Below are 23,777 nucleotides of genomic sequence, written 5' to 3'. Positions count from 1 at the left end.
ATTAATTCCTGCGTAAAGTGCAATAATTATAGGTTCAAAAAAATAAACGAACTTGAAATGATATATACAATGTAAAGAAAATTGAATGTTCAATAACACCTTTAGTCGTAATTTTCGTTGAGCTCGATCGGGCTCCATCGTGAAAATGATAAGACAATGCAAAAGGTGTATTATAAAATAAATTTTATTAACAATTAATTAATAAACGTCCGTAGTTACTTACAATGTATATAATCGAGAAACAAAGCGAGCGATGAAACCCTTCGCTTCCCAATCGAGACGCGGACACATTCAATGTACAAAAGAAGAAGAAGAAGAAGAAGAAGAAGTAGAAGAAGTATTGAACTCTCGTCGACGCGTCGACGCGTCTTATTTGCGTGGCTGTGTATACATGCTCGGTCCCTTCAACGATATACATATAAAACCGTATATATATATATATATATATCTTCTTTTGCCATTTCGCAAAAAACGAAGCGAACTTTATACGCAGCCCGCCGTGTCGTATACACATCCTCTGGCGTGTACGGTGTACGCGCACACACACACACACACACACACACATTCTCTCGTCGTCTCCTCGCCCGGAGGAGCGAGAGAAAATTCGAACGAACAATACAACATATGTATATAGATTCTCTATTATTTTCCCGAGAAACGTATTCTTGCTTCCGACTGCGTGAAAAATATCTCGCCAACACAGTGTGGCTGTACTCGTTGCTTTTATCAATTAGCACCGGCGGCTAGTCGCTATAAAAGCGTACACCCGTTGCGCAACGATGCTCTTCATCGGAGTCGGGCGATTGAATTATTTTTTCTCTAAGAGGAAAGACTCTCGACCATTCGAAAATCGACGTGTATATACGTACAAGTTGCTATGTATAGGAACCAATGCACCTTCGATCTTCGCCGACGACGCTTTCTTCGTTTTTCCCTTTTCCGCGCGCGCTTGCGTGAACATGCAAAACTCCTTACACTCCCTTTATGGCGCTTTTCTTTGGCTTCTTCGCTGCGAGCGCGTGCATGGTATGTTACATACTGTTGACAGCCTTCTTTCGACATAAGAGGGATCTCTTTCGCGCGGCTATGTAATATGCGAGAATACAACGCTTTCTCTCTCTCTCTCTCTCTCTCTCTCTCTCTCTCTCTCTCTCTTACATTTATAAATCGTGTTGACTATACTTTTATTTGTTCACTGAAGTGGTATACGCTAATACTTCGAGTATATATTATTGGCATTGAATAAAAGACGCGATACGTATAGTATAGAAAAAAAAAGTTTGTACAAAAAAAGTTTGTAGAAAAAGTTAATACTCAGTGCACTTTTGTTACTGCTGATTTCCCTTATTTTTCTGTTTACGCTCGGAAAGAGTATATACATCGAGGTACGGTTATATATACGTTATACGGATGAAGACGGAAGCTCTCCTCGAGAGACTATATAATTATTTATTCAGGAAGATTCAATACTCCACTTAGTCCGTAGAATCCCTCTTATAAATTCTCGGCTCGTACAAAATAATACATCCCAGAGACGCGCACTTTAGTTGGATCGAATTTCATACAACAATAACTGTACATTTTCGATGATCGCATAAAAAATAATCCTACAAGTAATCGCTCTCCTAATGAAAATTTACAATTTCGAATAGGACACGATACATCCAACTAAATCGTTATCTCACCGAGTGTACAGAAGAACGCTCTTGGAGCGGAAAAAAAAACGAAGAAAAGCCCTGAGGCGAATCGAGAGTGATCGTGAGAATACGAGTGTGTAGAGAGCGATTCTCAGAAGAAGCTGCCGCGCTCCTTGGGTGCACTGGATATGAGCTCGCGCCTCTTCCAGACCGGCTGCGTCGCGCCGGTACTCGATCCACCGGCGGCCGACGAGGAGGAGCTCGCTGTCGTCGTCGAGGACAGGTGGCTCCTCTGGTGCAGCGCTGAGCTCAGTCTCGAGGCGAGCGACGACGAGGTGGCGAGACTGTCGGCGTCCGGTATGTGACGCGTCTGGTGCCTCGAATCCGTGTAGCGGCGCTTCGTGTACTTTTTGCTGTCGATCAGCGAACTCGGCAGGTTGCTGCTCGAGAGCGCACTCGGAAGCTGGCGAGATGTCAAGGACGATGGCTCCGCGCGGTTTATCTGCAGCATCCTTTCGATGTCCGCGGTCTTTGACCTGTGGGCGAGAGCGAGGGGCTGAGTTGCAGCCATAATTCTGTGCTCGGTTAAGAAGAGATGCACAATAATTACTCGCCTCATAACAGCACCGCCGATGCTGGTGATGCTGGGCGTGTAGGCCGGCGCGACGCTGGCCCTGCTGGCCTCCTGGCTGCTCGACCTCGAGATCTGCCTGAGTTCGCTGGAGGTCGTGAAGGATACCCTCTGCAGCACCGCTTGCTGTTGCAGCTGAGGCTGCTGGGCTTGACTGTCAGGAATATAGGAGACGGCTGTGACGGCGCTATCGGGACTCGCCGGAGGCGTCGAGGCCCACGACGGCGGTGAACTTGGAGGCTGGTCCCCGGACAACGTCGCCGACGAGCCGACTGCGCTGTCGCTCCCGTGCCTGCCTCCACCTCCGCCTGCAATCACAGCGATTTCGTTTTAACGCGTAACCGGCGGTACCGCTCTGGTTTATCCACTATAGAGTTTGAAATGCGCGCTTCAGCCTATTCGACATTTGGACGCATGCGCGCTATACGCTAGGTAAGTACCGCCGACAGCGCCACTTGTTAGGGTATAGGCATAATCAACAAATCGTTCTTTAATAAAAAAAAAAAAAGCTTTAAACATTTATTGGAATATTTACAACGAACGTGTTTTTGCCAAGCTTCGCCACCGCGGATTCGAAGATACTTACGTAGCGTATATGATATATGATTGGCCAATCGCGTAACGCCCTTCACAACATCCGGTCGTGACTTTCTTTAAAGAAAGAGGAGAAGGACACTAGGTACTTACTGTTTTCAATACTACGATACAATTTTATAGAACGAAAAAAAATTCTTACCTTCGCTGCCGGAAACCGAGCGTTGCCTCTGCCTCCTTGGCGGCGCATTAGGTTGCTGCTGTTGCTCCCTCCTGACAGGCACAGTAGGTACTTGCGGCTGTGCGGAATCAGCTTCGATGTACGGTATATCCGGATCGTCGAGGTTGAGGGTGAACGCGCCGGACATGGGTATGGTCAGGCTCGCGGTGATAACCATGGGCGAAGACTTCCTGCGGGGGTCAGCTGGATCCTCGCTGGAACCGCTGTCGACGCTGCCACGTCGAGTCGACTCGTCCTTTCTCCTGCTGCCCGGCCGTTTGGAACGTCTAGGTCTTGGTCCGATGTCGCCACCTACGCCGGCCGTTTGGTGAAGACACTCCTCGCGAGAGTAGAGTTTCCGACTGGCGGATGAGCCGGCGTTCAACGTGCTGAAGGTTGTCGAGGTAGTGGCGCTCGGCGAGGACGGCACTGTTGCGCTTGGGGAGGCTGCCAGTGGAGAGGTTGGCGAAGTCGTAGCCGTTGGGGAGAGATTCTCCTCGACTGAATAGTTCTCCGTCTCGCTGCAGAGGTCCGCCTCGTCGGGGCATTGTCTGCGTGAAGAAAGATAGGTTATGTCGCTGCTGGTATTGACAAAAATAAACGTTCTAGATTTGATGGATCAAAGTTTGAAATTTGACAGTAATACATATATTGCACACATTATAGTTTCCTTTCTAATTAAAACTTTTCGTGATTTTCAGATTAACTATACAGTCCACAAACATCAAGCCTAGCGAGTATCAAGCGTTATACATTAACTTTTACCAAATTTTAATGAAGCGAGTAAAATAGCAGGTAATCTTTTACAGCCAAAAATCCGAGCTCGAAATCTCCGTATAAGAGCTAAGATTTTCAACTGAGTACTTTCACAGATAGGTAGGACGAGCTCGAGAACAGAAGTAGGAATGAAGCACATAGGTAAGTATAAAAGAGAAGTAACTCACTCGTCGGCCCTGCGCGATAGGGCGAGGTCGAGCTCGGCGGGATGGCTGTCCATCATGTGTAGGTAGAGCTCGTCGAGCAGCGCAGCCGGCACGATGAAAAGCGTTGCCACGTGCTCGAGGAGGGCGCGCACCACGTTGATGACGTCGATTCTCTCCTCGGCGCGCTCGGCCGACACCTCCGAGCGCGCTTGACCCGGTTTCACGCAGTGCAAGATGTTCGGCGCGAAGACCTTCAGCCAGGGAAAGAGAAACCACAGACACGTCGGATTACACTTTGTTATTGCTCGATCGGCTTTTACGAAATGGGTATGTACTTTTAATTCAAGGATGCGAGCCAATTCTCTCTTTCCGATGCGGCCCTTTCATCGGGATTTACGCGAGGGGTATGGGTGATTCGCTTATCGGATCGCACAGAGCGAGAAGATATAAAGGTTGAAATGTGCAATTTTCAAATTCATTCTCTAAACTCGATTCGAATCCACCCATCTCCATCGGTAGATAATCCGCAGATATAGCGATGCATACTCACGGTAGCGAGATTCGTCGTGTCCATCTTGTTGCCGGCGAGCGTTTCCCCGTCGTCCGTCTTGCGGTCTTCGCAATTCGCAGCCACTTCGCTGAGAAAATTGAGCAGCACGTAGAGGGTCTCGCGGTTCGGCGTAGGCAGCAGTTGTATCAGGTGCTGTAGCGCCTCTTGTTGCAGCCGCCTGTTACGGATTTCTACGCACAACGACCAGCATCACCAGAGTTGCTTTAATTTCAATTTTACAACGCGATATTGTACCGAAATCGGACACGGCTGTGTGCGTGTGTGCGATAAACAACAGCGAAATCCGTGTACGTATATACGCGTAGCATAAATTCTGTCGGCCCGTCGCGGACAACGATCCGCCCGAATCGAGAACAAATCCGGAGGGATGTGGACGATTCTCAGGAATGACAAATCATAAATTCCGCCGAGCCGAGCAGCGGGGCATATTGAATGAAGCCGGGAAACCTGACGTTGGCTGAACTAGCTTCTGTCTCCCCCTTTATGCCGAATACGCGCGATGCCCTCGAGAGAGAAAAGCCTATTACGGATTCGAGTGCAGGCTTTTTTCACGAAAAATCGCCGTATCTGCGAACCTAGATTTTCGTGAAAATTCGACGTCGCAATTCCAGCATAGATCGATAAATTCTTATCAGCGAGGCATATCCGACCCGCATCAGTCGAAGCGAATTCGCTTATAGGCAATACTCACTCTGGGTGTGAACGAAGGCCTGGTAGAGATCCCGACAGAGAAGCGGGTCGGGCAGATCCCGGAAGTACTCCTTCAGCAGAGCCGCGACGTCGTGAGGACACTGATCGGCGCCGATCTTCGTCTCCCTGCCGCAGTCCCAGTCCTCCCTCAGCTTGACGAGCGGAAACACAGACACGTGTGAGGATCTTTTATTCCATTCGTTGATTAAAAATTCCAATTATAAAGCTCGACCAATAATCACCTGTCTGACTCGCTTTTTAGACGGAGACACCCTGAAGATGCCGAGCGTGTGAAGCCCCGTCGTCTCCAGATGCCTGATGCACTGCCTCACCACACTGGGCACAGCGTCGTACTCGCTCGGTGGTCCGCCGTCGCTCAGTTCCAAGACGCCGCTGTCGCTGCCCGTCAAAGCGCCGCCCTTCGAGGACAGCGACTCGCAGGAGCCACCCTGTGGAAGCATCGTTATGTACCATCGGAGCGGATTTTCAAACGGAATCGAAAAATCCTTCGACGATCGCGTGTATAATCCCCCGCTGGCAAAAGGCAAACATCGTCTAAGGTTTCTCGGAAACGTTCGCGAAAGAGAGAGAGAGAGAGAGAGAGAGAGAAACTTCAATAAAACCGGTGCTTTGTGTGCCGATGCTCGATATACATCTCTCGCGCTCTCTGGCGTTCGCCTTCCGGCTCTCGTTAAATATAAAGACTCTTGCGAAAATTGCGCGATCTCAATTAATCCGCGGCGGACGAAATTAGCGCTGCCGCCGACGGACCGACCCCGACTTCTATTCGCGTCTCGCAGCAGCTGCCGAATATTATCGCGAAGAGGAGGGAGGGTGACGTCATTACGGCGATCGCGTGACGTAGACGCGCCCGAAAGAGTCTGTATATATAGCAGACGACGACGCGGCAGCTGCTGCCGCTGTATGTATACTGGCAGGTGTGTGCGTATAAAAGTTCTTTTGATGATGCGCTGTTTATACAGCCTGTAGGTTTCGAGTGTCTGTGCGAGCTTTCAGGCTTTTTGATTTTTTTTTCTTCGTACGTCTGACCGATCGCGGTACTTTCTACTTCGAGATGAGGATTTTGAAGACAAAAATGCAGATGTAACTCAATCAACGTACGACGGATGTGTATAACGATCCTTAAGGATCGCTATACACACATCTACGCAAATTTGTTCCGCGGCTCGTTCGAGCGTATAGCAATCCATTTCGACGAGTAAGTGTGTATACGTATGCAGGGGGGCTCGGATACGTAATTTCCTTGAGAGCCACGAATGGCATCTATCAAACGAAAGTGACAATCGGGCGCGCGAGCAAATACTCGCTTCAGCGCCTGCGATCGTTGAAAAATTCAGCCCCGAGGAATCCACCAATTTCGATCACACGCTCTCCTATTTTTATTTTTCAATTAAACGCGAGGTTTCCCAAGAATTCGATGGAATAACGCCGGACTCCCCCTTTTCTCAGCTGGATGAATCAAGCTTTAATTAATAGCGCTCGAATTCAGAAAGCTTTTCATACAATTTTTTACGGTACTCAAGCTTTTCTCCGATTCGGCTTCTCGAAGCCGGTCGAGTCGTTAACGAGAACGGCGGGGAAAAATTACGACCCGCGTGAATATAGACCCCGACGAGCAAAAAAAGAGTAAATACGCGGAAGAGGAAAACTTAACTCATGACTCGAGAGCAGCCGTAGGTATGCTGCGATTTATAGGAATTTTTTATGTCCAGAACTGTACAATCGTGCCGTTTATTGTGTATTTCTGGGGTCGATGCTTCTGTCTATAAGCGAGCCGTTCGTTACAGGAAAGTGGGCTAATAAAAAAAAAAAAATAGAAGATTCGTAATACCTCGCCGAACGATCTTTGTGAAAGACGAGACCGCTCGCGACGGGAAAATTCATCGCCGAGATTACTCTTTCTCCCGTTGCGAATACTAATAAAAGCCGTCGGGCTGTTAAACGAGTGGACAGCGTTAATTGGATCCACGCGAGGATTAAAATCCGACGAACAAAAAAGAAGTAGGGGAAAAATCAAGCCGCGTACCTACAGAGCCATCGCTCTCTCGAGAAAAGCGCGAGTTACACGTCGCAGAATCGTTATTTATAAAAGCTCCCAGGATAGCTTCCCGAGACAACTACTTCGCGCGGTTCTCTCTAGAAGAAGAAAGAGAGCCAGGTGGAATCAGTGCGAGACGGAACTGTGTTTAGCATTGCGGCTCTCGTGTCGTCATTGATGACATCCGCGTTTGTTCGCGCGTCGTAGTCGCGTGACGTGTTTTTGCAAGAGCTGTGACGAAAACTGGCCCGCGTCTCTCTCTCTCTCTCTCTCTCGCCTCTAAACTATCACTCGCCTACGTCGATGACTCTTCGGCTTTTTTTCGCATCACACGTCCTGCGCGCGGAGAGATAATTTTCTGGCGAGTCTACGTAAGAGAGAGCCCCTCTGGTATGTGGAATGTGGGAAGGCGTGAGCTTGCAGTACGTGTAGCGAGTGGTGTATTTTTTTTTTAGAACGACGACTCGCGTGTGCGTGAGCTCGGGAAGTTCGGCAAATTTAACTTGCTGATAATACGCAGCGACGAGCCAGGACGAGTGTACACAGGGGGATAAGCTGGCTTACCTCGTCGGTTTTGGCGGCGGTGGTGGTGGTCTCGATGAGGCTGGTGAAGCTCGTCCTGCTCCCGTGTCGGCTGCTCCGGCTCAGACAGCCAACGTCGACGATCTCGCCCGAGGCTATTCGCGCCAGCCTGTCATTCTCCAAACACTGACCCAGCGAGATGCCGAAGACCAGGCCGCCGCTGGACTCTGTGAAAAAAAAAACACGAGCTTCGTCAAAATCGACGTTCGAATTTCCCGACAAATTCGACGATACGAGCTCATAGTCACCGGAGAGATAGGATAGATTCCAATTTCGGCACGCCCCCACGCAATCTCGCGAGGAAAGCTCCGAGTCATCGGGGAAAAGGCCACGAGAGAAAGAGAGAGAGAGAGAGAGAAGAATGCGAGCGGACTGCATCGTCGTCATCGTGTCCCATCGGGCTGGCCGTGAACGCTCGGACCGTCTTTATTTCGGAGACATCGGGCTGCCTTGCCAGGGGGCAACGCGCGTCATCGCGAGCCAAAGCTTTTTTCTCGAAGTCATCGCGAGAATTTAGGCTGCGCGATGGGATGACGGAGCTTGCGCTCGGGCTGTGTGGGATTGACGAGGATCAAGGCTCTGCTCTTGATTTTTATACGATCTCTTCGTTTGACGTCATTGGAATGAGCAGATTTACATTTTTTTTTTTTATAAACTGCTGAATAGGTCGAAGTTATAATCGGGCTCGAATGCTGACTCTATAATGATTCGTTTTAGCCGACGACGTGATTTTTCAATGATTCGATGGAATCTAATTATGGGTTCAGAAAACATATGGATATAGCATACGAGATTTGATGATTTTTTCAGAATCGCGGATTGAATTCTATTTTCTGCGTGAGATTGCAACTCTGCATGATAAGAGATTGAACTTTCGTTCTAGCATACGTCGGAAAGAAAGAATATAAGGAAAGTTCTATATCCGATGCAAAGTATGTGTATAAATTTTCAATATTATTCAAAGGATCCAGCTTGAGCGCATCCGAATGAATACATATTCTTTTGACATCTCATTTGGCAGTCAACTTTGAGAATAATAAGAAACGGAATTTCTCTATAGGAAGAAATCTTTCCAATCATTACACGGCAGAAGCGATCAGAACGAAAGTTTCCATCCGAAAAGGCCTTTGAGAAGGATACAGGCCCGGCCCACACTCCCTTTTTCTCTCACGAGCTTATATACTCTCATCTCCTCGGCTGTGCAGAAGACACAATTTAGCCCGCTTCAAAATTAGCTTCTCCTGCAGAGCCGACGTCCAATATTTCCGCATATATACACCGCGGGCGGGGGTTTATTTGCCCGGCTCGCTCACCCGCGTGTCCGCTGATCCGTCTGCTGGATTTGATTTTTTTTTTTTAGATTTCGAAGCTTTTTTCAATGGGGACGCAATGAACGTTATACTGCTGGGGTTGGAGGATAGGAGAAAGTTAAAGTGTGACGTATACGGGACTGGCGTTATTAACCTCTTGTCTTACGCGAACGAGAGCTTTAGAGAGGGTCAACTTTTTCTTTTTCTTTTTTTATTTCAATGGGAATATGCGCGAATCGAGGTGAATGGCACTTGCGAGTGTAGAACGAGGCTTTTAGGGAAACGATTTAAACACAAAATTAAAAAAAAAACGCAATATTGCCATCCAATACCCAAAAAACCAAAGCCCATTCGAAAATCATTCGTCGGAAGTGGTTCTCCCGAGAGAAAGAGCAAAGACGCGCGTCCCAGATCCCGCGATCTATAATCAGAAACTTTAAGAGCGGCAGCTCTCTCTCTCTCTCGCGCGCGCGCGGGTTAGTCCGTTCGTTGTGTTCGACGAGCGCCGCGACTGCATTTCGTTTCGCATTGTCAAATATTTTATATTTGACTTGACCCGCGCGCTCGCTCCTGAGTAGAATATTTTTAAGTTTCGAAACGCGAGCTGTGCCCTGCAAGCTCTTGCTCGCCCGCTCGCGCTTATGCAACAAGAGCCGTCTTACGTTGCAGAATGCAATTAATCAAGCGGCCCATCGGTTCGCTCTATTTATAGACTCCGTATACGTACTCGTGTATATAATGAGACGCGTCAGTTTGTTCGTTTTTCTCTGTTTCCTCGGCGGGAGTGAACGAATTTTCGAAAATTAGCGCGGGAAAAAAGCTTCCGAAGCAGAATCCAAGCTCGCGGGCGTTCCAGAAACGAGATTAATAAAAGTTAAACCGGATTACGCGAACTTTCCGCGGAAGCTCTTATATTATTTTCTTCCCTCCTCCACCGCCTCGTTGCACTTTTGGAAAAAGCGCTTCTTTTAAAAAAGCAGCTCCGCAGCTTTCCGTATCGGCAGAGTTAATCCTCATTATAATTAAAGCTTCGCGTGTGCGCGCGCGCGGCTCTCGAGGATCGCGAAATTCAATAATCCGCGGAATGCGAAATCGAGTGGCCGTGCCAGCATCAGCTAGCCCTTATATAGCCGTGTATGCGCGCGTACGGTGGCCCGAGGCCGTCGTTTATGGCTAGCGCACGCGCTTACGATAACGAGCCTTCGTAATTGTATTCGCCGTCGCGCGTACGTGGGTATACAGGCGGCTGGTGAGAGCTGGTTGCGGATTCAATTTGCCCCTGGCTGTCTTGGACCCACGCAGACACGTAGAGCTTATGTTGCTGCAGTGTACGCGAGAGCATGGGTTGTGTATAGGGGAGAAAAGACGTAAGAGGGAGTGCAAAGGATGGCGCTGATCAAGGGTTTAATGCTGTTAGGGGTGAGGTTGACAGAGTTGGAGAGAAAAGGGCTTCGTTGAGAGTTTGGTTCGGAGAAATCTTTCAACAAAGTTCTTAATTAGATACGGTACTTTTGTTATAACAAGAATTAACCGAAATCTCCCCGCAATCATCCACCCTTTCGGTTAAAGCAAACGATCAAAAAGCTCTATAACATACTCGCCCTTTTATAATAGAAATCTCAGCGGCTGGCACGAGCGCGTGCCGCAAACATTAGCTCGCGTTCATAGCCCGATAAATCCTGCGCTTATAAGCGTCCCAAATACCTTCCCGTATATATTCCTTTCTATACAGCCGGGCTATTTATAAAGTCGCACATTGCGCAAGCGAGCATCAAAGCACGTTTAAAGGGTTCGCAAGCTCAGGCGCGCGAGATTTGAGTGAGACACTTATTGTAAGCGCCCGGTGTCCCGTGAAATTCCTCGCGTTTATATTGTCTTGTCGAAAAGGTCTTTTGAAGGATGATTTAGAACTTTGTGTCGTTAACTGATTCGAAAATTAATACAAGTACAATCCTTGTTATTTAAAAAAAATAATTGGAACGGACTATTCGCGACTCGGATAACCATAAACCAACAAGCTCATAACGCTTCCATACATCTCCCCTCGCGCGTATGACGGATACACGCATCTCATAAGCACGGCCACATCTGCCACGATTCGCAGTGACATATATGCAGGCGCCGCGCTAGTAGTGACAGACCAGCTCGTGCCAGCCCGCCGGCGCTAGACACATACAGCACCTCGCTATTGCCAAACTATACGTCTACTTAATAACCGTACCAACCTTTCTCCTTCTCCTCCTTGCTCTTGCTGTCGAAGAAGCCGGTGGTCAGCGCCTTCCTCTTCAGCAGGTAAGCTCGTCTCTTGGGCTTCGCCGTCACCGAACCTCCGCTCAGTGACTCTGCAAACCAGCGAGAAAAAAAGAAACGGAGAATCAATGAACTATTCGGACACAATAAACCGCCGCGTCGCTCGATTTATTTACGAGCTTTGCACTTCTCGTTCGGGAAGATCAAAGCTGTGAGCTTGCGCGACGTGTAATAAAAACACGAGGGAGGTAAAAATCTACGCGAACGCAAAACTTGACCCACATCGCCGCGAAGATGACGATTCTCTTCGCTCCATTGGGTTTGAAAATAACGCCCGAGATGATTTATCTTTTTTTTTTTCGCGAAGATTCCTCCCGGTATTTATGCTTGACGCCCGGAATGCGCGGGGGGGTATTAATAGAGCTTTTCGGCCCGGAGAGTTCCGTTAGCTTATTGCGCGATAGCTGCCGAGAGGTTAATGAATCTTTGGGGATTTAATCGCGGGATTATATATTTGTCTCTTCGGAAGATATAATTGAAAACCTGGAGGGTGTATCCTATACTCTCAATGTCGAGCATTATACGCGTGTAAATAGAGATAGGAATGGAATTGCATTGTTTCGTCGGCGAGAGTCGACGTTATCGTTCGCCGTTGTCGTAACGCGACAAAAGCCTCTCTCTAACGCGCACTTTGACGTTCTTTGCTCGGCGGCATTTGCTGCATCTTTGTCAGCCGTCTCCGCAAGCCCTTCGCCGTTTGTTCAAGCACGTCAATCATATCGCGTCCTCGAGTAGAAGGAGAACTATATATGCAGACAGTGCGTCAGGTGGCATTCGATGCTAGAAGTTTGAAAGAGAAGCTTGCGCGCAAGCTCGGATTGTGAAAAATTACCGTCTCGCGCAAGATAACTCAGCCCTTCCCGGGGAGGTCCAGATAATTGGTACTTATTTTCGCATCAAGGCTGTAACCCTCCGCACGTTATCCCGCTCGCGCGTTTCCCTTAAAAAAAAACCTACATTATCCGCCCAACAGCCATATCGCAAGCGTTGAGGGAAAGTCACTTTGCCGATCAGGAAGTAAGTCTCGCTCCCTATACGTATATCCATATGCGCATATATTCCGTCGCCCGCACTATTATACACAAACGCGATGATAGTGAATAACAGATTGTATACTCACCACTAGGCGGCCTGATGTGAACGCCGAGGTTGAGCGCCTGGAGTTTAGCGACGGCGACGCGGCAAAGGACCTTTCGCTCGATCTCCGAGAGCGAGCGTAACGGCGTGTCCTGTAGGGTCACGCGGCGTCCACTCGTGCCTGCCCACGTGCATTTGCCCTGTTGGAAACAACGAGACGCTTTTACGTAGGCCGTGAATTATCAGAATTTTTTCCTCCACTCTATGCGATAATGCGTAAGGGAAATTCGAACTTCCCGCGCTTCGGAGCTTTTTTCCCCGGGGAAAAAAATATTCGCGCGTATAATACCTTATACGCTAAGTGCGCGATAAACGCGGCCGACTCGGCGCGAGCGCAGTGACAAACGACTTTAAAGAACTGCCGTAAATCCCTGCGCAAAAAAGTTTCGCGATTTAACGCAAGGACGCTATAACTAACGCACTCCACTCGCTCGATCGGAGATTTATTACGACGTAGGCGCTCGACGCGACTGCAGTATTTTCTTTTTCAACGTAATCGCGGACAAACGAACGCTAATATGCAAATCATCGAGAGCTCGGCAGCTGTTTTCGCTTCAAATTGCCTATGAGGGAATTCTCGATTTTCGCGCTATAACGACATCACGCCGAGATAGATGTATACACGTGTGCTGCACCTGTGCCGTCGGCTCTGTGAACGGAGCCTCTCTCGCGCGTAATCCGGATTAACATATTAGCCGTGTTTATTGTGCTTTCGCGCAAACAAACGGGATTTGCGCGCATTTGTGCAGCCTGTGTGCGGATCTATAGGGATTGCCAATTAAAACGTCTCTTTTTCTCATCAAAATTCATCGTTTCTCATCAATCATGATAACAGCCGGTTTTCATTATACCGAGCACAAAGTGTCCCTTTATTACTGATGAAGCTGCGTTGAAATTCAATTTACTTCTTGGCCGAGAGAAATCGACTATTCCTTCGGAAAAAGCTCTCTTAAAAACGATAACGCGTAAAAGCTCCTACTACGCATAGGTATATGCGCGCGGGAAGATAATAAAGAGAAAATCGCATCGTTATAACGGCTTAACGTCCGGGAAGGATTTAACCGACCTTTTTTTTACGAGGCTCGACGTCGGCTTGATATCACGTTGAGTGGAGAGACCATTATAGCGAATGAAAATCCGACATATTCCAACGTAGCGAAATAATTATTACAAGCGCGAGTAAACAACGTGAAAAACATCCGCGCGTGTAAGCATTTCTCTCTCGCTCTCGCTCTCTTTCTTCGTCGGCGTGCGGTGCCTATTTCTGTCGGCGCCGGCGAAATTCCGAGAGGCCCTAATTCGGTTATCGCGCGCGAGAAGCTCGCCGCCAAGGTCGCCCTTCTTCCTCTAGTTTCCGTTTTTTTTTCCTCGTCTCTCGTTGCTCGTCATTTTACCATTATACTATGCGTATTTTTCGATAATTCTCACGGCAACGCGCTATGCTTCTACGTCAGTCATTGTAAACGTCGAGAAGAGTCGAGTACGTGCTTTTTCATTTTGACAAGAGCTGGGACGTTATCTTTTCGAAAACACTCTGCGGCGGGGCCGATCGGAATTTACATCGACAGTTTAGCTCTGCGTATTTTCATCGTGCCGTTTACCTCGTTTTTCCGAGCTCTCTCTCTCTCTCTCTCTCTCTCTCTCTCTCGAACGGCCCGATCTTTGGAGTATTTCCAATCAGCGATCGTAAATCTGAAATATAGGCTAAAGACACTTGTCAAACAGCTATCCTCTGTCTCTCGCTGCTGCGAGCTGATATTATATTTAAAAACGCGAAGAGGAGATAGTACAAATTATTCGAGGAAAATTCGAATGTTGTGTATTTTCCGCGCGCAATATCGGAGCCGGTTTACGATTACGATCGGTTGCGTGCGTGTGAGCGACGCCGAGTGGGCGGCGAAGAGAGTATACCGTTCTCTCTCTCTCTCTCTCTCTCTCTCTCTCCTAAATATAAGCGACCCAGTGACACGTGAGCGTTACCAACACACCCGCCGCCGCTTCTTTTTCCGATGAAAATTATTTTTCCGAGCTATTTGCGGCGATCGAGAGCTTTTTCTTTCGGGACATTCTCGCGTACACCGCGTGTTATCGAGTGAGACTCTTTGTTGCGAGCCAAGTTAGAGATGTATAGCGTATTTTTAAGACCACGTCTACCTTTTGATTTTTCCGCTCCGCCGCGCTCGATTAAATATAGAAGCGGATGCGGTTCGATTCGTTCGAGCTTTATTGTGTTAGACTTTCTAGAAAATCTTTCTCGCGATCGAGGAGCTTTTGGTCGCGCGGGAAATTCAAAAACCACTGACCTGCGGCGTCCAGGCGCTGACGAGGTTGATGGCCCTGGAGGAGCTCTTGCTCCTGGACTTCCAGATCTTCTTGGCGACGAGCCGGCTGCCATGGTGCACGACGCTGCTCGAGGACTTGCTCTTCTGCATCGCGCTGCCACCTGGTGGATTCGAGGAGGAATTAAGCGCCGGCGAACCGGGCGCCGAGTGCGGCTTCTCCTTGTGATGCGTGGAACCGTGCAGGAGGTGGGAGAGGAAGGATTGGTGGTGCTTGGGGGTCGTAGGGTTGTCCTCGCTCCCGAGGCCGGCGTCGATGCTGCTACGCGAACTCGCGTTCCTGCTGATCGGCGAGGCCGTAGTCTCGGCGTCCGACGCGGCGAGCTCGCCGGGCTCGAGGTTGCACATCTCCCGGTAGCCCAGGGCCCAGCCGTCCTCCGTCTGGCAGCCCTTGCTGTTGCCGTCGTCGTCGCCCGGCTTCGTGATCTCGCCCTTGGCCTTGATGTTGCGCAGGTTCCGGTCGTAGTTGACGCGCTTGAACCTGTCCGCCTTGTCCGAGTCCATGGACTTTTTGCGCGCCATGCGCAGGTAGCGCTTGATGGTGTCGCTCACCGACGGCGACACGTCGTCGTTGTCGACGCTGCTGCGCCGTCGGCCGCTGGCCTTCTGCTGCGGCGGCGGCGAGAGCTGCTGCTGCTCCTCCTGCGCCTGCTGCTGCTGCTGCTGCTGCTGCTCCAGGCTCTCGCGGGACACCGGCTCGGTCTGCGTGCCCGAGTCGACGGGGCCGCGTTCGGTGCTCGGGCCCTGCACGGCGATCAGCGGCGGCGGCGAGCCCAGGCTCTTCCTCTGCTGGCCCGAGTCGTCCTTCGAGATGAACCTCGTGCCGCTCGACGGCTGGTTCCACCAGCGAGCCGAGGGCGAGGTGTAGGCTCCGGTGGCCCTGGGGCCCCGGAAGCCCCTGGTGCAGCGCAGGTCGAAGTACAGCTTCTCGAGGAGCTTGCGGTCGGTGAGGATGTCCGAGATGACGTGCTGCCGGTTCGGCGACTTGCTGTAGTAGCGGCTCAGCGTCTCCAGCAGCGACTTGTGCACGTAGTCGCTCTGGTAGGGCACGCTGATCTTGGGGACGCCGCCGCCGCCGCTGCTACCGCCGGGTAAGACCCTCGAGGCGTCACCGCGTCGACCCTCGGCCATGATGTGGTTCAGATGCTGCTCGAGCTTCTCGATGAGCTTCCGATAGTCTAGACTGCTACTAGCGTTACTACTACTGGTCGTAGGCTCCTTGGCGATGCCCGGAATGGAGGAGGACCTGCCGGCGTCCTCGGCGCCGGCGCGCTGCTGCATGTTGAGGTAGCGCTGCAGCATGTCGGCCAGAGCCTTGGCCTCGGCGTCCTCCTGACGCCGCTCGGGCGTGCTGGCCCCGGAGAGCAGCCAGTCGCGCTTGACCTTGGCGATGTCGATCTTGCCGGCGGCGATGCTGCAGCTGCTCGAGCCCCGGGACGCGTCGTCGGCCTCGTCGGCCGAGCTGGTGGTCTTGGCCCTGCAGCTGCCGCCGGGTCTGGCCCTGCGGCGTCTGGCCCCGCGGAAGCCGGCCAGGCTCCCGGGGTAGGACGCCTTGCGCCAGAGCAGGAAGCGCGGCTCGCGCGAGCAGACCTCCTGGAAGTACTGCTCGAGCTTGGGCACCTCGTGGCTGCTGGCGGCCTCGGGTATGAGCCGGCGTCCGGCGTCGGCCATGTAGCGCCAGGTCTTGCGGGTCAGAAGCCATCGCTCCTTGATGGGCTTGCCGGGGACGCGTCGGCTTCCGCTCCTGCGGTCCTTGGAGCCGGGAGGCGTGCGGGAGCTGCTGCCACCGCTCGCTGGCGCCTCCAGGCTGTCCCGTCGCGAGCGTCTCCGCTCAGCCATACCCGGCTCCCAGTCCCTCCTCGCCACGCGCACCACTTTCGCGGACGCCTGTGACGAGACGATCTATCTCGACGACGCCGAGCTTTCGATCACTCACGGGGACACTTCGCGGGAGGGCTACGGGGACTCCCGCACTATTGCAAGCTCCTCCTCCTCCTCCCTGCTGCTGCTGTTGTTGTCGTCGGCGCTCTTCTTCTTCTCCGGCATTCCGCCTGCGCCGACGATGGTGGTCTTGGCATTTACGACGGCCCGCCAAGGAGCCCTACGGACCTATCCTCTGCGCTACTCCCTCGACACTTCGGACGACGACGACGACGAGGGGAACTCGGGCACTTTCAATCCGATCATGCACTCACGCGGCGATCTCCGATAGCGTGCTCGAGTATAATACAGCCGAGAGAAAGAGAGAAAGAGCAAAAGCACACACGCGCGCGCAAGGTGGAGGCTGGCCGAGGTACTAGCGAGCGCTCGTCTCCGAGAGTCTAAAAGCGTCCTCTCTCGCACGCCCTCTCCTCCTCCTCCTCCTCTTCCTCTTCTTCTGGCAGTCGAGTGCCATTCTCTCTGCTCTTCGGAAAGAGAGAGGAGGTGGACCCCGAGTGTGTGCGTATCTCTGTATGTGTCTGTATTATAGACTTTGGACGAAAAGGAGGAAAAGACGGCGGCGGCGGCGGCGGCGGGATATGCCAAGATACTAAATAGCCCGCCGAGCGTTATCGAAATCATCAAAGAGCGCGCCGTGTATGCGAACAATAGGCGCAAGCTTTCTTGCTCGCGAGCCGAGAGAGTTATCGCGGAGCTTTTTATTTTCGGCGCATAGACGAGAGAGAGAGAGGGGGACGTATAAACAAACCTTCAATAAATTGCGCTATCCTTCGCTCGCGTGCAAGCTTCCCGTTTGATTTGCCGACTGTAATAACGGCGCTGCGACGACCTACTCGATTTCTCGGAAGCTGACGCGCTACGCAGCATTGTAATTAAAATATCGCGCGCATCACGAAAAGAAGCACTTGCGCCGCGAATACTCGAATTGAAACGAGAGCTTTTTTCGCTGGAATGCAGCGCGGCTATAAAGTTTTGCACACATCCCTCGCGGATTTACAATGCTAACGCAACAAGTGGAAATTCTTGGCAGTTGTAAATGCGCGCGAACGCGTGTCTCTCGCCCCTCGCGAGCTTAATTGGCGCGAAAATCGAATTCGCCGAGCAATGGAAAAAATTGCAAAAAAAAAAAGAAAAGAAAATTTGAAAAGAAGAAAAAAACGAAAGCTTGATCTGTAACTCTCGCGACCAGCACAGTGACGTCAGACGGCGGGATTGCTCAACGTCGTCCCCAGGGATATTTCCTTCATCCGCCGCGCGCGTACTATTTCGAGCGATTCATTCTGCGGTGGTCGCGACGCTCGGCTTCCTCGTTCCCTCGCTCTGTGCCACCGCCTCTTCTTCTTCTTCTTCAGCTGCTTTCGTTTTAGGATTCCGCCGAGATGATGCGAGAGAGCTTCCCGAAGAGCTTTCACTTGATGAGCGATTATATGCTTCGGCCTGGCTGCTGCTGGGGGGAAATCCGGTGCACTACTACTAGCTGTTATGTAACCGTTTTTGATAACGCCAATTTTTTTCGTTGATCACAGTCGTGAGCTTGACGCATGAAGATTGGCTGCAAGCTCCGAGCGGGAAATTTGAATTTCATTCATAAACGAAAAATTTTCCATTCATTTGGTGTAACATGGGGAACTAGTGGGAGTTGCGAGCGCAGGAATTATAAATCAGCGGCGAGTTAGCCGCCGAGAGCAAGTTCTTTATTATTTTTCTACCGAAAGCTACCGGCGACGACTGATTAATTGGCGCAAAGTACGGGAGACGCCCACGCGCTCCGAACCTTCTTGTACTCTTTATATATCCGCTGCTCTGCACTCTGGGCTATTTTCCTTTCTTTTTTATCAGTCCCTTTTATTTTGCAAGATTCGTTCGTTATTTGCTAGTTTTCTTTTATTTTGGTAAATAGTTAATGCTGTACCGATTCAACCGATTCAACAAATATTTTTCTCTTTCCGACAAAACAACGCGATTTTCGCGGGATTCACGTGGTTTTCCCCCGAAAATTCGATACACACTAGACAACAAATTCCACATTCTCGAATCCAAGCTGTACACTCGCGACGAAGATAGAAACCCTTTGGATTTTGAAAACTCAATTTTCGTTCCGGAAACTTAAATAGCATACACACTTACACGACGCTGCGGCTGAATAAAGTTTCAGTATTCCATGAATAGTGATGAGGTAACTGAATTCGCTCAAATTTTAATTTAAAGTGCCACAGCGGCTTTAATTTTCTATGCGTGCGGTCGTCGGGACTTCTTTTTTTTCCCGAAGCGCACCTCGCGATGTAAAGGATTTTCTCGTAAGAAGTTTTAAAGTGCACAAAGAGAAAGAGCCAGGCTCTGTCGGCGCGAGAGTGGGTGAAAAATTTCGCAAACTTGGAATTACGAGCCATCGAACGAGTCTGTATAGAAAAGTTTATAGAGAGGATGTTCGAATGTTTACGATAGTTTCAAGGGGCGCTGTGTGTGTGTATCCGTGAGGGAGAAAAATCGATGGGGCGTATATAGGTGCGTAATATTTTCTTTGTTTCTCATACGTTATTGTTCATAACAATAACGAATGGAAGATACAACGAACTAATTAAAATTGGACGTCGAAACAAGCTTTATTCACAGAGGCTGCGTGAAAGAACAAACTTGTTACCGAAGAAAATGGAATGAACGCTATAAATAATTAAAAGCACAGCGAGTATGGCTTCGTCAAAGCAGAAACTTAATAATGAGTTATCCACGGCTTATCAATACAAAGCTCGCTCGATGCAAAAAACTCGTGTAAAAAGGAGCTTTCTGACGCAGAAGAAACTTCTCCAAGAAATAAATACCACGATAAATTGCTGTCGACTATAAGCGCACTTGCTGGGATAAAGCGAAGGCATTGAAATCCCGAAATACGAGACGCGACGAGAGCTTGCAATTTAAAAATCTATTTTCGCGCTATCGTGTGTGTTCTATGTGATTAATGCACAAGAGAGCGCATTAGGAGACGAGAAAATTGGAAATTTCATTCACTTTATAATGTATATAGGTATATATACATCTGCAGACACTCACGGGCGCGCGCACGTATACTTTTATAAACAAAAACACAAGAATCATTATAGCAGACAGTTGGCGCCGATCCAACGGCATTTTGCAGTCATCATCAGCGAGAAACCGCGAAAGAGCGACCTTTAACTACAAAATTGCAACTTTTACAGCTGTTGATCGGCTGCGGCTAATGTCGCCCGCGCGCATTACACCCCGCGAATATGAATCAATTCCTACTCGTTACAGAAAATAAAGATAGCTTCGCGTAGCAATGATGTATAACGTGTCTTTCATCCTATTTCCATTCGATCTGATTACGATACATAAATATATCTCATAAAATTTACATCGAGTCCATAGATCGTGTGCGTCAAGCGAATTGTACAAAAGCCGATAAATATATATATAGGTATACAGAGCGTCGCCGACTGGTCTGCCGCGAAACTTGCGTTATCTGGGCGAGAGAATAACGAGAGAGAGAGAGAGAGAGACTCTGACGCAATGAAGAGACGAACGCGGAAGTGGCGTATAGGCGCATCAGCTTGGAATCTTATTTACCCGCAACAATCGTTCTGGAAAAAGCTTCACTTCTTTATCCGTGCGGGGGCTGCTATATTATTTCCGAGCTTAATTTTTCGCGCGCATAATGAGCCCGGGGGCTGAGAGATTAACGAGTCTTTGTGCAGTGCTTCGTTGATTAATCGTGAATTCTTATATATACCTCGTGGGTGTGTACTTTGAGCGTTGGTGCGTGAAAAATAGAACGATTATTCGGAGAGTATTTTGCCTGCTCTTAAGAGTATCGTTGATGGAGATAATTCGGATTTGAGGATGGTTTCGCAGGAATAGCTAATTTAATAACTTTGATAGCGAGAAGAAGTTTGAATCGAATGATTTTACGAGTAGAAACCGTGCGTTTTTTCTCAAAGCACCAAGTGTACTATACTTTTTCTAAGTTTTGATTACCAAACGAGAAAACAGTAAAGCATCAAATCCTCGACGTTCGAACAGCCTGGAATAAAATGCAAATTCGATTATCGCGCGATTTGTAGCTATTTTCTCGGCGATTTCGTACTGCCGCGCACCAAATAGACGGAAAGCTCTAAATCCAGCAATGCCACGTTGGCGAGTCAAAAAAAAAAAACAATAGCTGTACTGGACTGTGCATCGAAAATCAACTGCGCGCGATGCCTATCGAAAAACAAACAAGCTAGCTGTGCATCAAGAATAGAAGGGCTAATTTATAAGTAGAGCAGCTCTCTCTCTCTCTCCCGGAATGCTTACACAGTGAAAAGTAGGTTTAGTAATAGCCGAGTATTGAAGAAACGCCGAAAAGCATCAAAAGTCTTTCTCGCGGGGATCCGGCGGCGATGGAGAGAGAGAGAGAGAGAGAGAGAGAGAGAGAGAGGGCTATTCGAGAATGAAAATAGATCCGCGCGTGCGTGCGTAAGTTTCGGTACAGCAATTTCAGAACAGTCGTGTTTTCGACGATCTTAATGATTTCGAAGATCCATCGCACATAGACGTGTATAGAAATATGCATGTTCGCCTCTGGATTACGTTATCTAGCTTCTTTAAAGATAATACCGTGACGAAAGAGGGAAAATTAACATGATCTGAAATGCCAATCATAAAATAGTTCTTAATACGGGCTTATTATTGAAGATCAAATTCAATAATCGGTTTATGTCCCTCCTTCGTTTCAGACAACATACCGACACGTCGCGCACAGCACCGACGATTTTCCCCGGATAAACGCCGTTGAAACAAATGGGAAAACGAGCATCGGAATCTTATAGAGCACATACATATAACTCGCGCGGAATCTTCCGCCGTATAAAGGGGAACTGTACAAGCGAGGCATATACCCTCCGACAAATTCCATACCTAAGCTGCCAATTTCCGGACCGACATTTAGAGAGGGTGTTTTCTCTTTCGGTATATAGCTCCTGCGAATTTCCGCGGAATTGAATAACAACCGAGAAAGATCGAGGAAAACGCTTGCGCGTGTCTATTCCGATACCACGTACACGGATAAAAACCATTACTCGTGTAATCAACTAATCCGCCGGACGCGCTTATACTTGGACACAAAAAGTAAAGCTTCCCAAGCCACTGGCACGAGTAGGACGTTGGTAATGTCGGGGAAAAAAGCAGAGCAGACCATAATCGCTGAAAGACAAAAAGAAGAGATGAGTTTAAACGTCGCAGAAATAAAACAATAAATAGACGCACGCACACGTGGAAGATTGATGCGGACCTCGTTGGAATACTAAAACAATCCAGCGACGTAGGCTCATTTTTTGCGGACACTCGTTCATCCGTCTCTTTTTCTATTCGTAAGTCCGGCGAAGCTTCTCGACGTGGATCTCCATTGCCAGAGAGCTTATTCCGCACGAACGATAAATTCGCAAACAAAACCTCGTATAGACTCGCGTTTTTAATTAAAAAACGCAGTACGAGAAAAAAGGTTTCTTTCTGCGCGCATTTTTGCCTTGACGCACGACGAGGCGGATCAAATAAACGAAAAAATTGCAGCGTCCGCGTCATTGCGCTGGAAATTCATTCAACTCGAACCTATAAGCCGCGTTTGATGTACTCGACGATTCGCCGTCGTCAGAGCTCGACCTTCTAAAAAGCTCACCTACATCGTGCAATAAACCAACCAAAAGCCCTTACAACTGCAAGCTCTAAAAAAGAGAGAGAGTAGCATCAACAGACTGCAGTCGAGAGAGAAAAAGAACGCACACACACACACACATCGGCGTCTTTTAATCCGGTACGGCCAAAGCGTATCTATTTTTCGCCGGACAATCGAGCCAGAAATACCGCGCCGTTAATTTCGGAGCCCCCCTTCGGCCGCCTCCGTCGTCGGCGGCGGCGTCGGCTCACATGATCGCTATCGTTCGCCCGCGACGACTAGTTGCGCGTGTGAACGTCCGCAGCCGCGAAAATTTCAAGTATACGGCTGCGGAAAAATGAATACCTGTAGAGACGAGAAGCGTAGTAGCTTTTAAAATCTGACGGACACGTACGCATAGAAGTTGTTTGCGTCGACGCAGCGGTTAAAGGTCGCGGCTGAGAGAGAGAGAGAGAGAGAGAGAGAGAGAAACCGGAAATAGACCGTTCATTTTTCTTCTCAAAGCCAGCCAAACATTCCTCTAACGTATGTATATGTATACGTGCACGGGCGAGTAATATTCGATAAGTCCGTAAACAAAAGCTCGCGCGGTGAAAGAAAAATAAAAATTTACCGGCCCTCGTGAAAACAAGAGCGGAGGGAAAAAACTATACGCGCGATGCGGAATCGTACAAAAAAGAGAGGCAGACACAAAGACGACGACGCCTACTACGACTATGAAATCCGAGTGAGAGAGAGAGAGAAAGGCGTCGGGAAAACCGTCTGGTCAGGCTACTGTGCAGCGAATATAGCGTGTATATTAAAATCGGCCGAGCAGTGTCTGGCCCGGCTTTTCTCAACGAACGAGTAGAGAGCGAGCTTCAACCTCTCTATCTCTCTCTCTCTCTCTCTTTTCGCCCGTTATAAAATGCGCGAATTATTATTAGGCGCGTTCAAAAATACACCGCAAGGTCGGCGCGTCTTCGTCTGCCGGCGGAAAAGCTCGCGCGAGAGAGAGAGACTCGGTTTTCAATGTGCCGCGCTGTTTCTTCTGATTCTGCGTATTCGAACGAGGCGTCGCCACTGTACGGTCAGTCGTGGGGGGGGGGGGAGCTTGCAAACTCCGAGGATTAGGAAGAGTGCGATCTTAGCGGCTGGAGGTTTTCGACGCGCTGCGCGGTACATTGCCGACGAGAGAAGAAGAGCTTGCGACCTGAAGTGGCGGGAAATTCGAACGGAGTGAATTATG

General features: G+C 49.3%; 1 protein-coding gene and 1 long non-coding RNA gene across 3 annotated transcripts; one reads left to right on the top strand and one right to left on the bottom strand.

The window, feature by feature from the left end:
- Positions 1-166: 166 nt before the first annotated feature.
- LOC100122001 lies at positions 167-22,281 on the bottom strand. 2 transcript variants are annotated; one of them, XM_016984676.3, is made up of 11 exons: positions 14,908-22,078; positions 12,588-12,744; positions 11,383-11,499; positions 7,830-8,014; positions 5,449-5,655; positions 5,208-5,358; positions 4,496-4,686; positions 3,967-4,196; positions 3,005-3,573; positions 2,252-2,576; positions 167-2,173 (listed from the first exon to the last, which is right to left on the bottom strand). In XM_016984676.3, the coding sequence occupies exons 1-11, from the start codon at positions 16,780-16,782 to the stop codon at positions 1,789-1,791; spliced, it is 4,392 nt and encodes a 1,463-aa protein (XP_016840165.2). In that variant the 5' UTR covers positions 16,783-22,078; the 3' UTR covers positions 167-1,788. The 2 variants fall into 2 exon arrangements, with proteins under 2 accessions (XP_016840165.2, XP_016840166.2); XM_016984677.3 differs by lacking the exon at positions 167-2,173 and adding an exon at positions 2,855-2,919 and having other exon boundaries at positions 2,442-2,576; positions 14,908-22,281.
- Positions 3,559-3,973, top strand: LOC103317411. Its single transcript, XR_001729085.2, has 3 exons — positions 3,559-3,646; positions 3,724-3,817; positions 3,895-3,973. It is a non-coding gene; the product is annotated as an uncharacterized LOC103317411 (long non-coding RNA).
- Positions 22,282-23,777: the final 1,496 nt, after the last annotated feature.

The sequence above is a fragment of the Nasonia vitripennis genome, chromosome 3, assembly GCF_009193385.2.
Source record: "Nasonia vitripennis strain AsymCx chromosome 3, Nvit_psr_1.1, whole genome shotgun sequence".
Taxonomy (NCBI): domain Eukaryota; kingdom Metazoa; phylum Arthropoda; class Insecta; order Hymenoptera; family Pteromalidae; genus Nasonia; species Nasonia vitripennis.
The sequence above is the reverse complement of the archived record's forward strand: the minus strand, read 5'-3'. Positions and strand labels throughout refer to the sequence as shown.